The sequence below is a fragment of the Diabrotica undecimpunctata genome, chromosome 1 (genome assembly GCF_040954645.1).
Source record: "Diabrotica undecimpunctata isolate CICGRU chromosome 1, icDiaUnde3, whole genome shotgun sequence".
Classification (NCBI taxonomy): Eukaryota; Metazoa; Arthropoda; class Insecta; order Coleoptera; family Chrysomelidae; genus Diabrotica; species Diabrotica undecimpunctata.
Window position 1 is genome coordinate 74444451 of NC_092803.1, and position 17605 is coordinate 74462055.

The following is a 17605-nucleotide window of genomic DNA, read 5'->3' on the forward strand; positions in this document are numbered from 1 at the left end:
GAATGGAATGATCATATAAGCCGAATGACAGCAAATAGAGTAGTAAAAAAGGCAAGGGACGGTTCCCCAATAGGAAGACGATCAGTAGGAAGACCACGAAAACCTGTGACGAAAACGATGGAACTTATTGGAGGCACATTGAAAAACAGATAGAGTCATGTCTACATAAAAAGAAGAAGAAGAAAAAGAAGAAAGTAGCCTTAAAAAATAAAACTCTTTTTCTCCCATCGAACAAATTAATGTTGTTTACCGCATTTCTTGTGCAGATTGTAACACATGTTACATAGGGCAGACTAAGCGTTTGACTTAAGGATAGACTAACGTCACACCTTCGTGATATTAACTTATCCAAACATGCTTGCGCTTTAGCCCAACATGCTATCACAACTAAACACTGGATGAGATATATATTCAATGAGGTGGTTTTGGCCTATTCAACTGCAACCTTTTCAGGTCTATTGTGGTCCTCTAATCCTATATTACATTCTCTTGCCTGACCCTTTTTAAAAGATCTAATGGGTCTAATAGGTCTTTGCCGATAGCTTTTCTTCATCTAATGTAAAGTACCGCACGTTTGTCAGGCTCTCGTACTGACTCAAAATGTGCTCTTCTGTTTCTTCCTCTAAGAAACACAGATTTAAGTTTAAAGGGGTGAAAACAAAATTATTTGCAATGAAAAGAATTATACTAAAAGACAGTTTTTGGTAATATATTGTATACTTACATTATTCTTTACCCGATAAGAGAACTGATATTATTGATAGAGAACTTTGAGTCAAATATTGCATATACAGATATAAAGACAGATTTCATAAATGTGCGTAATGATTTATTAATGATTATTTAGTATATATAATTTATCTGTTATATATAACCGTCGTTGTAAAAATCTAACTTTTCCCTGCATAGTTAGTTTTAGTGTAATATTTTTACTTACGATAACTGTCTTTGGCTATTATATGAATGAATTTTAAGTACTAACTGGAGGTCGCTACTAGGAAGAGCTAAACAGAACTGCAATCAAACCATTCTTTTACTTTTATCAACAAAGAGATCGTAGTCACTATCTTCCAATTCTGTGCTTGTTCCGAATCTTTCTTAGCATAATAGATTTGACCAATCTCCAAGAATCAAAATGTACAGATACTGTAGTTCTTTCGTTCTAATTGTCAACAAAAAATTTTTTGTTTACTGACTCTTTAAATTACCTCCTGGATGTTTTTTGGTCATTCCAGCTGATTTTTAAAATTCTTTGATACAGATAACTAAAATACCTTATATATTTATTTATTAATACTATAATGTTATAATATTAATACTATAAAGAAATCCAGTTCCAGCAAATGCGATGAATTTAGGCCCATTAGCATAATGTTGTTCAGTAAATGTTGACTGAATAATGTTGCCTATTTTTTATTAAAAATTCCCGTTTACATATAAACCAAAAGGAAAACCCAAAAGGAGATGAGACAAATAAATAATTAAACGCACTGGCCGGTAAATTTTGGGGCTGAAGATCCATATACAGAAACTGAAAAAAATTAAGGAATATATAAAAACCAAAATTATACAACCAGTACTAGGTAGTTTAAATATTTATTTGTCGTTGTTATATTTTTGTATTTAAAGTTGTATTTTTAATTAAATAAACCGTCGAAAAAAAAACAACAGTTGTAGTTATTGACTTAAAAATGGACCATATGGAAGAAAAACTTCGACTCCGAATTACCTTCTATAATGTATGTCTTAACATCAGAAAAAAATGATAAGAAAAAATAATTCCACACTACGGTCTATAAGTCCAGAAAACAATGTTAAAAATCTCAGCTGCCTACATTTCTTTTCATTATAACACTAAGAAAAAGTAAAATATCTGGGATTTTGTTTAAGGAAAAAGAATCATTACGTATGGTTCAATATTACCTGTGCTTCTATTTCTACTATCTTCTTCAGCCAGCAGTTTTTCAATCTTCTCTGGAAAGTGCCTTTTTGCACACCATACCAAACCAATCACTCCCATAACGACGAATACAGTCATGAGACCTAGCCAAAAAGGTTCGTGAAGCATTCGTTCGCTCAGCGGTTTGTAAGGAATGTGCAACATTCTCTTTTCACATCTAAAAACAAATACAAATATCAATAAAAATACAATATAATAATAAACACACAAGAATTTATTGTTTCACGAGTTTTTCTGTTTCTGTTTTTTTTTTGTGTACTGTGTGTATTGATTGTTAATAGCCTTGTTAGTATGTAACAGTGGAAGATATGATTTTCTGGCTCGGAAATCATTTATCCTCACGGTAAGGCGTTAAAATGCCAAAAAATCAGAATGTAAAGTATTACTGCAATTGCAAATTAGACAGGAGCTGACATGTAAGAATTTCTGTAATAATTAATTTAAAATTCTGCTGCATTACAAGACGTCAAAATGAAATTTTGACGCCAATGTTTCTATATTTGAGGAGAATGCTACATTTTTTTCGGCCTCCACTCTTCACTTTTGTTTCGGCCTCTTATCGTATTTCCTGCAATGTAGTCTCATCTCCACCGTTTCCAATAGCTCTTGTATTGTGGTCAGGTAAAGTCTTGTTTATGATGCAAACGTCATTATTAGCACTCTACTGGCTTTATAAAGGGTCCTTATTACATCTTACTAATGATATATAAGTTTTGTCATAAAGTGTTATTATTGCAAATTGCCATTCTATTTGCTTTTTGTACTTAATTTCTCCTTTTTCCCTCCAGGTCCTTATAACTCGACGGTGTAAGCCGACGTTATTTTAATCCCAGTACTTGTTTAATGCTGGCGTCATTTTTATAAACATCTAGTTGATTCTTTACTGATTACTATGTTTTTGATTTTCTAAATTAAGATCGATAGATACGGTCTTATTCCTTTTACGTCTGGCTGTATGACGATAAGTCTAAGCCAAAAAAAAAAATAAAATAATTGTTTTGCTCTTGTGTTGAATTTGTAAACTATTCTTTGTAGACTTTCTTCATCTTGGGCTATTAATATTTTATATAAGAATACTAGCTGACCCGGCGAACTTTGTTCCGCCTTAATGGCAATAAATAAGCAGATTGTGTTTTTTTTATTGGAAAAAATACAAAAAAAAAATTAAATAACTACATTAATCATTCATTATTATTTCTGTATTTTAGTACATAGGTTGCTCTTCACTTAAGTACCTTGTGATACACGACATTTTTTGTTTTATTATCAGGTGTAAAAACAAACAACGCAGATGGTCTTCCGACCCGTGAACATGCCACGTATAATTGACCATGGGAAAAACATGAATGCTCTAGATTTAAACCACAAACTTTTAAGGATTGGCCTTGTGATTTGTTGATGGTCATGGCAAATGCAAGACGTATCGGAAATTGAAGTCTTTTAAATTCAAACGGCATATCGGTTGGGATCATCGGGATCCTCGGAATGAGAACTTCCTCACCTTTGAATTTTCCTATCATTATCGTAGCGTAAATTACATTGTTCATCAATTTACTAACCACCAAACGCGTACCGTTGCACAGTTTTGGTTGGTTTATGTTTCGAAGCATGATTACTACGGAGCCAACCTTTAGGCGTAAATTGTGCGGTGGTAAGCCAGGCACGTCCAAAAAATTTGAAAATTCAATTGGATAGTTGGTGGCTTCATCTTCATTTGTGACGCAGTCAATAGATTTGAATTTATGCATTGTTCCAATGATCTTATTTTGAATTATGTAGTTCAGGTCATCTACATCTTTATTCTTAGCCGCTAAAATTGCTCGCTCACTCAACCATTCATTATTTTTGTAGTTAGAAATAATATTTGGAAATACATTGTTGATAAGTTCGTCTTTTGATGAGACAAAATTACAGAAATTATTTGGAAATGATATTAATCCGCTCGATTCATCGACAGGTACTTGACCATTACCGATAGTCAGCAATTGCTCCGAGAAATCTTCAGCAGATGTATCATTAAGCAATGTAACTCTCATGTTTGTTGTCAGCTGCAGTTTCTTCACATAGCGCCATAGATTTGACGATTTGAGGCAAGCGTTTATTTCATCGGCAGCCGTAGATCTTCGAATTACTGGCAGTATTTGGCGGAAATCGCAAGACAGTAAAATCATTGTTCCTCCAAAACATCTCGAGTCATTGCGTAAATCTTTTAATGTTCGGTTAAGTGCTTCTAATGCACGTTTATGCGCCATTGTGCATTCGTCCCAGATGATGATTTTCGATGCCGCTAAAACTTTGGCCATTGCTGAGTGTTTTGCAATATTACACGTTGGTTCTTCAATAGTTTGAAGATTTAACGGTAATTTGAATGCTGAATGAGCTGTACGGCACCCTTCTAACAATATGGCTGCTATTCCAGAAAAAGCAACTGCGACCGCTATGTTGGATCTCGCCCGAACAGTTGCTAAAACTAATGACATAAGGAATGTCTTGCCAGTTCTTGTTCGCTCGACGATTCTGCATTGCCAACCGAGCTGTTTCACGGGCTGCTTCACTTTGCTCTCGTGATTGAGAAGCACGAAGTCGAGCCATACTATCGCGGCGCTGTTCACGTGCAATTTCTTGTTCTTCTTCAGTCCTTTCATTTGCAGTATTTTGTATTATTCTTGCATTACGGCTTTGTCGGGAAAGATTCGATCGTCTTGGTCGCGGCATTATTAATTAAACTTCACTTCACTTCAATTACGGCTTTGTCGGGAAAGATTCGATCGTCTTAATCGCGGCATTATTAATTAAACTTCACTTCACTTCAATCCACTTGTTAATTATTTATTTAATAGAAATAGTTTTAATATTGATTTCTTACAAATATCAAATTGTCATCCATACGTCATTACATAGCTGTCATTTTACGTCAATTACATAGCTGTCATTTGCGTTTTGTTATTCCAAGTCTGATTCTTTTTTGTTATACCACGTTTTATAGTGACTGACGTTTCATGTCAAGTTACACGGGAACGCTGTCGAACGGGATAAAAAGTATCCTATGTCCGTCTCCTGGCTCTAAGCTACCTCCCTACCAATTTTCAGCCAAATCTGTTCTGCCGTTCTTGAGTTATAAGTGGTGTAACTAACACGACTTTCTTTTATATATATATATATATATATATATATATATATATATATATATATATATATATATATATATATATATATATATATATATAATATATATATATATATATATATATATATATATATGTATATATATATAATATATATATATATATATATATATATATATATATATATATATATATATATATATGTATATATATATATAATATATATATATATATATATATATATATATATATATATATATATATATATATATATGTATAGATAGATTTTGACTTTTTTGTTGTCTTATATCCTTTTTCTTTATTGACACCTTATCCATGGAAAGAGTTGCCGTTGCATATGTCTTTAGATTCCCTATGTTGTTCATCTATTCCAACTTCCATCGTGTTGCTTTGGTAAATCCTTTAAAAATTGTTATGATATTCAAGGGAACTTTATAATAACAAAAAAGATGAAATACATCTTTGAGTGTTACTCTGTTACTATGTCGAATGGTTTCTTTAACTCGATCCGACATAGAGATACTGGTCTATTATACTCCAATATTTTTTTGGTAATTTACCTTGAAACGAATACTTCATCTGCACACTATCTTTTAGTACGAAAACCTTGTTATTTATTTGCTAAGCTTATCTTCTGATTTATTTATTACTAGAGAATTTTATTTAGATGTTTCAGAATTTGGTTTTTAACCAGTTACCAGTTGAGACCTCTATAGTTTCTTGATATTTTATTGTCTGTATCAGTTATTTAATTACTGCTGTTCCTTGTTCCGTCATGGTGGCTAGACAATATTTTAGTAGTTCATTTGTCATAGTTTCATTTTAAACTCACCTGTAGTTTTTCTATTCTTCAGATTTTTAAGTGTTTTTAAAAACTTTGCACAAGTTTGTATTAATTTCTTTGTTTTTACATATTTGAGGTGTTTTTGGTTCTAACGCGATTGAATTTCCTCGGTATACACCTTCTTTAGATAGTTAATCTATGTATTTTTCTCTAATGAATTTTCCAAGCAAATCTCATGGTGAATCTATACGCTTTTGTTTAACATAATTAAAGTTTTTACGTAAACAAATATTGATATTGTTCGGAATATTGTACCTGTTGCGTTCATTTACGAAAAGTGACAGTCAATTAAAAAATCTTCTACACTATTTGTTTCGTCAGACATTTTACATTTAGGAGGATTATCTCTGATAAACAGGTAAGAGTGCATATATCTTGTATGTTCTATACTTAGGCGAGTACAGGATTTTTACACTTCGTTACATCTATTTCTATAGTTTCCGATACTTTATAGGCGCACTGGTCTGCCGCTTCATTTCCATCAATACAACTAAGTATAAGACGGGATCCATATGAAGATACTTAATGTATCTGAAATTTTCTCAAGCCTGTTGTAGTAGTTGTAGTACAGATTTTACTATTTTCTTTAACGGGCATTTTGGATACACCTTTTTTAGGTTTCTAAATCTAAACCCACCAGGAAATCGCTTAGGATCAAGCATTTTGATATTTTATTGTTGTTGGGACGTTCAAGAGCTTTGAATATTGCATAAGGTTCAGCAGATAAAATGCTGAAATATTCAAAATTCTAAATTGAAGTTGATTGTTCGTTGAACTCCATATTTTCATGTAACAATTTTCTCCATGTTTGTGTACGATTGAGTTAAAGTTATTTTTAAAAAACATCCAGATTTGTTGAATGTTTACTAAATGCAGGAAGATCATAATTTATTTGAGGGATATCAGATTTCCAACATGAAGGATAGTCCAAATTTATTTGGAATATATCTGGAATTTCAAGGTATAAATATCTTAGATAAAATCAAATTTTCCCAAAGAAAGGTTTGTGTGAATAAGATATATTTTGAAACGTATATTTGTTATTAAACGTAGTATCAAAAAAAGGTCTCTTTCGATTAGTAGTTATGAAAGTTGCATGAGTTAATGTTAAATAAATACGACGGTGTAAAAAAAAGTAAAGTTCGTGTAACCTTCTGGCTAAGGTCTAGTGTTAGGGTTTTCAGGTCACGCAAGCGCCCATAACATGACTTAACGACTACTTTTGTAGCCGGGACCGACGGCTTTACGTGCCCTCCGAAGCACGGTGGCAGCTCAGTTAAATTTGAAATTGAAAATTTTGTCTGTGCCGGGATACGACGGTGTAAAAAGATGGTTCTTCAGTTTTAGTGTACAAACTTTCTACCGGTGCTGTTCGAAATGCTCCTAAAGCAAGTCTTAGTGCTTCATTATATATAATGTCTATGATGGTTTCAGTGTTGTGTTAGACGTAGATGTGTGTGCAATGGAGCCATAATCTATGTTAGATCTAACTAATGCTTTATATAGACTGATTAGACTATTATATTCAGAGCCACAATCCCTGTTAGATAATTTTCATAATATATTTAATCTTCTATTACAGGTTGTAATCAGTTGATCTATGTGTTTTCTCCAAGACAGTTTTTGATCCAACCACATTCTCATAAATTTTACGCGTGTTTTAAACGGGAGCTCTAAAATATTCGTTTACTGAAAGCACGTTGGTTGGTGAAAACCATTCCTACTGTTTTAGAGACTAAAAATTTACATCCTGTACCATATCACTCTCCTTCTCAATGTCTTAGAAAATTTTGTAGTTTGCGTTAAGACGGGTTTTAAAAGGTTTTTGTAAATTTTTAATCAAATCATTTATAGCGAATGAGAAAACCGTCAGGTTAAATATAGAACCTTCAGGAGTCCCGTTTTCTTCAATATATTCTTCATAATTTGAACTTTGGACTCTTACTCAAAGTGCTCTATGCCGTAAAAAGTTTTTTCATAAGTACAGTTTTTTCATAATATTGTATCTTCAGCACGACACGTGTTAAATCCTTTCTTTAATTCAAAAAATACTACTATAGACATGTTGTCGCATTGCAAGAGCTTCCATAGTCGCTTTCTAAGTCTAGTATATTATCTATGCCCGATCGATTTTGTCTAAAACCATTTTGTTCATTTATCAATAGATTTGAACTTTCAAATGTCCAGGTGAGCCTTGCATTCATAATTTGTTCTAGTAATTTTCCCATGCAATATGTTAAACTCATGGGCCTCTATAACGGGGCCTCGGGGTCCAGACGGGGACTTTGATATTTGATATCTTAGAAAACGTCATATTCTTTTTGTAGAATACCACTTTTAAAAATCATTCACAATAATCGTCTTTCATTATTCTTACAAAATATATATTTTTCTTTTGTTGTCTTGTATTGTCTGCTTGTTGTGTTTTAGTTAATATACGTATAATCTAAGTTCTTTTATTTTATTTATATTTATCTTTCTTTTGTCAAGAAATTATTATGCTGAGTATAAGCTATTTATGAGACATTTGCGAAGTTTACCAATCATCAAGACTATACATACTTTCGAAACTGATATTCTAAGAATATGTCTATTGGTGGCTATTTTAGACGTTAGCACAGTTTTTTGATGCAGTAATATTGTCTCCTTCCTATTGATAATCGTCCACTCATTTCTCCTTACAATACAAATTGATACAACTGATTCTTATTTTCTTTCATAATGTGTTCCAGGTAAAGTAGTTTGCCCATATATTTTATTGTCCTTCTTTTTATTCGTGATAACATCTTCGTATTTGAGATTTTCTTCATGCATGAAATTCATAGTATTCTGCAATACACCCTGAGCTCAAAATCTTTTACTTATGTTTACGTTGCTCTTCTTTATTGTCCATGACTTCCTGTCGTACTATAGAAATTACACAACCTGCTATAAAACGTATTTTCAGTTCTAATCTAAGAAAAACTTTGTTCGACGACAAAATATTTGTTTCACTTATAGTGTTTGTATATGTTTAATGGATTTCGATCCGATTTTGAAATAAGCTGTAATTGGTTACGTTTGTGTCTAGTCCATATACTATATACTGTTGTAACTTTCACAACTGCAAGTTGGTCTATCCAGCAAGCGCAAAATGTGATAAACATGAAATTAAACATAAATTGTACATAACACTACACTAAAACAAGAACAAACAGTTTAAAATGATTTAAAACATATTCTACGCTACATTCTTGTCGGCAACAGGAGACAGAATGAGACAAGAATGTTGCCGACAATCTCCAAATTTGACGAAATGCCCCTGATGATGCTGTAGAAAGCGAAACTACTTGGGCAAGATTTGATTATTAAAATTGTGCTCGATATTTGCCTTTAATTTTTCAAAGTTTACTTTTTATTTCAGTTGTCAGTTGTCTTTTCTTCTATTTGCATCAATGTTACTATCCCTCAAGTAGAGGTTTCCTTCTCTAAGAATTGTATCAGATAAGCACGGGGAACTTTATTGAAGACTATATTATATATAGTCTTTGATTATATAATATTGCTTTTTGTCTATCTAATCAGGTTTATTGTATAGTAACATGAGCAAGGCTTAAGATTTCTTTTTATTTTATGAACGTTATAAAGATTAATGTCAGCCAATTTTGGGATAAGTGGTCTTAATTAGAAAGACTGTTGAACAAATCTACTGTATTCTCTTGTCTCAACAACATCTCTGTATAAAGTGAGTACTACATCTTCGAGCCCTTAAATTAACATCAAGCAACTTTCGCCTGAGAGTCTGACCACTTATTACTTTCACAGTAGGTTGCCTCAAAAAGGTAATAATTCCCGAAGCCGTATGTGTTTTATTTCTTTCTAAGTCACGACTATAAATCGATCTTCAGCGGGAGTTATGTCGTCCTACTAAATACAATTAGGTTGCAGTACCCACTAATAAAATTTAATTCCATGCTTTACTCATCGCACTATGATATATTCGGCCATTGAGCAATTTATTCTTAAGATCAATCTTCCTGTATCCAAGACACAAATTGGGTATTTTAATCACTAAGAGCAAGTCAGTTTGATCGAAGTGCTATTATTTCAATCCATATGCTTTTGTTAAAGAGATTACAACAGTACAATAAATAAGACAAAAGGAAGCAAAAAATATATACAAGGTATTCCTTTCTTAAGTACTTTAAAATTAAGAATATAATGCAATTAGAATTATACAGTGTGCGGCAGATAAACGGCCAATTAGAAATATCTCGAGAACTAAAGATAACTGAATCATGAAAATTTGAATGAAAGGGTTTTGAAGAGAAGACCTATTTAATAAAACTATTATCATCTATTTGCTATTTCCGGTTATACCGGAAGTTGCTTATAACTTCGTTTTTCTAATGTAACCCCGTATATTTTTTAATTTTAGTAATATTCACGTTTTTCTGAACATTTTTTTGTTATTACTTCCCTATTGTGAGTCGTTTTTGAGTTATAATGGGTTTTATATGAAAATTACACTTTTGTACCATATATATATAAAGTTTAATATCTTCTAATGTAATATGAATAAAAGTTTAAATTTCTTAGAAACTTATTAACCACATACGGCATTATCGTTTACAGTGTAAAGTTGCCTTTTTCATTATACGGGGTGCTATCAAAATTTGCAAAACCGGCATCCTAAATTTTCGCCTTATTCCCTTTTTTTCAAATACGACAATTTTTTTTTCTTTACGTGATTCATTATTCTACAAAAATATGTTTTCCACTTTTGATCTGTATTATTATTACCTATACCTATCTCTTGCAGTTTTCTGTTCTGTTTTGTTACAAAAAATGCTAATCTTTATTAGTAACTTTGTTGTATGCGATTGGGTGACAGGTATAATAATAATTTGCCTAATTATCTTGACAAAATAATAATGGCTCATTTAGGATATACAAATGATGATTTTTTAAATTTATATAATTTATATACTGAGAAGCCTTGACCAAATCATAAAACTGTAAAACGTTTGTTGAACAACTGTTTCCAGTTTGGTCAGTTTATAAGTAAAAAAAACCCACGTTGATAATAAAGATTTACAAATCGATATTCTTGGATATTTTACAGCTAGTCCAAATTCATCATTACGGTAATGTGAGCAATTGTTACATCGACTCGAATAATTCAATTCGATAGAATTTAAAAAAACATGATTGGACCCTTTATTCGTATACACTAGCTTAATATTTATATTCTGAAGATTATGTAAGTTGTGTAGAATTTTGTACTATTTTGTGAATAGGTTTTAATGAAATGCCAAGATCAAGATTTTACAAAAAAAAATTGGTATAATGAATTTAAGTTTACAGAAAATGATATGTTTAAGCGCCATAACAGTCACTTTTATAGTGACTATTATGTTAAATCCTCAGCTTAGGTGGGGTAGTAAATTTCAATCATTCTTTTCGTTCAGTGTTTTTTGTGCTGTCAAAAATAATAAGATAGTCTCTCTCATGATGTATGACGAAAATTTAAACGGAGAGCGTTACTGCAACATTTTACGGCAAGTAATTGTACCAGCACTGCACGCTTCACATAATCATAAGGCTAACGAGGTTTGGTTTCAACAAGATGGAGCATCGGCTCACAATATTCGAGGAGTCGGCACATTGCTTGATGAAATATTTAGCGATAGACGGATAACTAATAAAAATCCGTTTCTCCGGTCACCAAGATCCCGTTGTCACCGTTAGATTACTATATTTGGGGATATGTAAAAATAAGGTGTTCTCTGAACCTGTCACTATTAAGGAAGCTATAATAAATAAAGTCCTTTTAAGTTCTTAACGAAATCGATGGAGAATCAATATCAAGAGCTAATAATAAACTCCTGATTAAAAGAGTTTATAAGTGATTGGATGTTGATGGGTAACATTTTGAACATTAATTACAATATTAAGCTAGTGTCTATTTTCTTTGTTAGCATCTATTTAATTGTTCAATGTTTAACTTACCTGTTTAACAAAGTGTAACAAAACTGTGTAATGTAACAAGAAATTTGACTGTAACAAATATTGATGAAAGAGTGAAATGTAACAAAAATGAGGAATGTGGGGCAAAAATGTGCAGTGTAGAAATAGGGTAAACTCTAAAATGTACCTTTATACACCAACGAACTAATATGTGGAATAACAGAAGATGGAAGAGATTAGATAGAAATAAATTATGTAAAGGAAATAAATAAAGGGTATATATGAATTTTAAAATATAATAAAATTAATGCTGGCTAGCGACTATGCAGGAGAATGACCACTCGACACTCAAAGAGGGATTTGGCCAATTTGCATGCCCTACAGAGACCGTAAGATATAAGAACTAATGACAAGAAAACCACCAAGAAATAAACGGATGAAAGATAAAGTTGCTCTACTGAATGTTTGGGCGCCAGGAAGTTAAATGTTTTCTTCCGAGATATCTTGTATTGCTGAAATATGAAAGATAGGTACTAATTGAAATATTGAATTGTTTTAACCCAACTTTAATAAATACCAATTTTATGTACAGACTATTTTAAACACTTATATATGACCCATCACCTCTTATGTACAATTAACTTATCTATATTTACAGTAAAATCCCAGAATATAATGATAAACAATTTCCCCCCTAACGTACCTATTAATGTTAAATTTTGACAGAGGTTATACTCAATAATTATGTATAAATAATATAAAATAAAATATAAGATAATATAAATATAAAATACTACTCACTAATATAATAGTTTAGTTTTCGTTTAATAAATGTTTAAGTTTGAAATGAAATGAAACTCTCCGGATATATGTGTGCACACAATAACCTAACAAAGAGAAATTCAAGGGAGAGTCAAAATCTCATCCCTTGGTAGACAATAAATAATTTAATTAAATTGTACTGACTATTGTTTTAGGAAAAGTACATGTAATTATTATTAATGATATGAAAGTTAAAACCTTGAAGAGGACGTAATGTTATTAAAGAAATTTAAACAAGAAACAAAAAGATAAAATGAAGTTCTTCCTGCCAGTTTCCGTAGGTTTCCCTGGAAGGTCCTCTGGTGAAGAACTAGCTGCAGGTGGGTAAATTTACTCCAAACCTGGATTCCATATAAAAAAAAAATAGAGGTACTTTAAACCAAGTCCATTAAATTCTTCTTCAATAAACCCATAAACTTAAAATTCTTCTTCCCCTTGTCTTAATAAATTCTCCATAAAAAAAATAAATATTCTTCCCTGACTTGCACTGGAATCCGTAAGTAGGCTAAAAAAACAGTTGTGTTACTCCAAGTCCTTTGTTCATACAAGAAAGTAAAGAAAAACCAAGAAAGGTCAACAGGTTGCTTTAAATTGAAATAAAAACTATATTGTTTTTCTGTAAAAAATAACCTTGGGATGGTATGACAATGTTTTATAGGATATATTAAATGGATAGGTTTTCAGAAAGCATGGTCTATATATATTATAGAATAGAAAAAAAAGAAATATTAGCCGGTTTAAACGGTATGGAATTGAAATAGATAATTGTTGGTTTTCATCTTTGGAAAGAAATAAAGTTTGAGATAATGATAAAATCTAATCTTGTAATATGTTTAGGTATTAATGAAATAAGTGAAATAGGACATATATAAGATAGAATAGATAGATAGATAGATAAGAATATATATCGAGAGCGGATTAAAATAGATTTGAATTTCACTAACAATGGCGGATGATATGACATGTTTTTACACATAATTTATTTATAACTTTAAACTTACCGGCTGAGGTGGTCCAAAATTAAAGTACTTTCACAAAAAAACTAAATAACAAATGGCTTCTTCCAACACAACAGCTTTTCCACAAAAAAAATAAAAAATAAACTTAAACCCAATTCATGAAAATGGCACCTACAGCCGCCTTGAACAAACGATGTTCACTCGACGAGATTCCAGCAACAAGTGGCGATCTGGTGCTACGGCTGTCACAAACGATGTACTTTCAGAGTCTTAGACAGAGGGCGGGATTTAATGCCAACTGTCGAAAATAAAATTTTACTGGAGTTTTAAATATTTGGTTTAAGAATATTTCAAAAATGAATTTAATTTATAATTAAATTAAAGGATTCCAGTGACAAAAAGGTAAATGGTTCTTTAAGTAACGGACTCGTTACAAAAGTCTACGAAAAAAATTTTTTTGTGATAAAAATGTATAAAGTTAATTTATTTTAAAATTGCAAGAGATTGGTGTAGGGAATACTAATACAGATTTATAGTGAAAAACATATTTTTCTAAAATAATAAATCACATACAGGGTGTCGTATTTGAAAAAAAGGAATTAGGCAAAAATTTAGGATGACGGTTTTATGCCCATTTTGACAGCATCCTGTATAATGAAAACGGCAACTTTACACTGTTAACGATAATGTTGTATGTTGTTAATAAGTTTCTATGAAATTTATACTTTTATTCCAATTTCGTTAGAGATTATTGAACTTTATACACATGGTAGAAAAGTGTAATTTTCATATTAAAACCATTATAAGTCAAAAACGGTTTAGAATAGTTATAGGGGAGTGTTAACAAAAAAATATTTAAAAATAAAATGTTTAAAATAACGTGAGTATTTATACAATTCTAAAAACGCCTCTTTATAAAAAAAAGCAAGTTATAAGAAACTTCCAGTATAACTGGAAGTAGCAAATAGATAGAAATATTTTCATAAATTCACTCATTAAATAAGTCACTCTTCAAAACTCCTTCATTCCAATTTTCATTATTCAGTTACCTTTAGTTCTCGAGATATTTCTAATTGGCCGTTTCTCTGCCGCACCCGGTATATTAAAAATATAAAGCAGCTGGACATATCCAGTGTATCCAGTTCAATTATTTAAAAGTGTAGTATTAGTAATATTTTGATAATAAACTGATACTCGTTAAATAAATGATGCAAGCTTGGTGTCAAATTTAATACAAAAATCAATATTTTCTTCCCTTATAAATATATTACCTTTGCCCTTCCCACCAGGCATGACACTGGCACTGGAAACTGTCTCCTCTCTCTATGCAGATTCCACGGCTTTCGCATGGGTTTCCCTCACACGGTCGGCGCTTCTGGTCGCAAGTTAATCCTACATATCCCTGCTTACAATGGCATTTGTAACTCGTCTCGGTCAATTCGCATGTGCCAAACGCGCATGGATCAAGCTCGCATTTCGTAAGAGCACAAAACAAGCCTAAAAATTAAAGCAGTACTAAAGGTATCTTTAATTTAAAATATTGTTTATTGCTTTTTAATAATTAAACATTCTTAGAATCATCTGAAAAGTTTTTAATGATAAGAACAAAAACTAGTAAGACAGGAACATAATGCAACAAGAAAGAGAACATAATGACAATAAATTATGGAAAATCGACATCAAAGAGGGAAGAGTAAGAATAAAAACTTGTAAATTGTTACTATAAAAATTATGAATAAACTCGATATTCAAGATAATGGGATACTTATATCAAAATAATGGAAATAGAATATATTAGTACGAGTACAGAAGGTAAAACGGAATTTGTAAATTATTAGGACATTTTTATTATCAGTGATATATACAATATTTATTGGGATAACACAAAAAAGTACAGTAGACAGTATTGGCACGTATTTGGCACGTAGGACTTTTCTATTGATTCTTTTCGGTACGCAGCCATATGCTGCACACGTATATGAATTTCGCACCAAAGTAACATTCCATATACGTGTTTGGCACCTCGCCACCTATTGGTAGAAACATGACCGCGTGCCGCAAAGGACCAAGAGAAAAGTCCTAGGTGCCAAATATATGGAATATTTAGATACAGACGGCATCGTACAGTCGACTAGCGCAAAGCTTCATTTTATGTTTTCTGTATTTTTAAAATTTAAATATTATTTTTTTTAAATTTAATAAAGCACTGTTATTATTTGTCTATTAATTCTAATAAGTTTGTAGAATTGATATCAGTTTTACGACTTTCTAGAATGCACATGCTGTTTGTACATTGTTTTTCTAGGAATATGGCTGTTCTCTTTTTCAAAAATCTTATGCAATTTTTAATATTAAAAGTATGACTAAGAGATTTGCTAGATCTTTTTAAATTGTTACTGTGATTGATAATGGAATGAGATAAAGGGAAGTGGCCAGACAGCTTGGAGTCAGTCGTTGTATCGTGCAAAAAACATACCAACCATTTGTGGAGACTAAATTTCACAAATGATGAGCAGGATCAGGCGCGAGAAGAATCACGACGCCCAGAAGAGGCCGTTCTTTACAACGCATTTCTTTGTAAAATCGGTTCTTTACGGCTATAGCAATCCAAAATCATTTTTAATCTGCTCACGGGTGGTTATTTAACACTTCTACAGTCAGAAGTTGAGGAAATTTGGTCTAAGGGCTCGCTGCCCAGCAACAAGACCTTTGTTAACAGCAGCACATTGATTAATACGACTTGAGTTTGCTAGATGCCACAAGCATTGGACTATAAAAGATTGGTAAAATACTTTGTTTAATGATGAGTCCAGGATGGTTCTTTATGACTCAAACGCTCGCATGAAAACTTACATAAGACGTGGTGAACGATATGCTACTTATGTTCGACGAGCACGTGTTGCTTTTGGAGGAGGCTCAGTAATGTTTTGGGCAGGAATCTCGTCTTTGTTGATCGAAGAGCGTTGAATGCTTAGCAACACATGACCGAAATTCGAGACCAGCATATAATGCCTTGTGCTGGATTTGTGGGCGAAAACTTTATTTTCGTGCAAGACAACGCTCGGCCACACGCAGCCTAGATGGTAATGCAATATCTGGAAACCGTCGTTGTGCTTAAAATGAATATGCCAGCTCAAAGCCAAGATTTGAATCCGATTAAGTATGTTTGGAATCAACCCAAACAAAAAGTACGAAACAGAATACCTGCTGCAATAAATCGTGAGCAACTTCAGTTGGTGCTCATGGAAGAATGGAAAGCTTTTGTTCAAGACAACATCCAGAATTTGTTCAATTTAATTCCAAGTCGTATTAAAAAAGTATAGGTTGTTTACTTCTGACAGAACTGTCAAATTCAGACGAGATATTAAATTAATAATAAAATATATATAAATATCATTTGATAGTAAATTTAATCATTATATAATCTAAAAAAGATGTTTAAAAATAATGATTCTATTTTAAAAATAACGATTCTATTTATATGAAATTATTTTAAAACGAGAAGTGCCATAAAAATTTAAATAGATAATTCAATATTGTTATTAATTGAATGACATTAATGAATTTTCAATTTTGACAATTGTAGCGAATCAAATCTTTTATTGATAGATATTCTTTTAAGTTTCTACTTCTCATTTAATGTCTGTATTTTGTTATTTAGTTTTTCATGCAGTTTTTAATTTTAACCTGCTAAATGATAGAAACGAATTGTTCAAAAGTAGTGAATCGATTTGAAGAACTTCTATTTCGTTACGCTTTGTGTGACGCCTTCTAGTAACTAAGGCTAGTTCTACGACGCTCATCTTAGCAATTTACTATAGGGAAAAACGTAATACGACACTATAAGCTTCGCTTCAAAAAGGAAAATTAATAGAAAAATAAATGGTTTTTATGGCGAAAAAATAATCCTGACTTTATATATATA

General features: G+C 31.7%; 1 protein-coding gene and 1 long non-coding RNA gene across 2 annotated transcripts in view; both read right to left on the reverse strand.

Annotated features, from left to right (window-relative positions):
* Positions 1-17605, reverse strand: part of LOC140432302 (uncharacterized) — an 803181-nt gene that overhangs the window by 38189 nt on the left and 747387 nt on the right. The window contains exons 15-16 of the mRNA XM_072520128.1: positions 14952-15177; positions 1924-2117 (exon numbers count right to left, since the gene is read on the reverse strand). Of these exons, the coding sequence (XP_072376229.1) occupies positions 1924-2117; positions 14952-15177 (420 nt within the window). The remainder of the gene's footprint in view (positions 1-1923; positions 2118-14951; positions 15178-17605) is intronic.
* Positions 12450-14097, reverse strand: LOC140439279 (uncharacterized). The gene is made up of 2 exons (XR_011950608.1): positions 13723-14097; positions 12450-13226 (listed from the first exon to the last, which is right to left on the reverse strand). It is a non-coding gene; the product is annotated as an uncharacterized lncRNA (long non-coding RNA).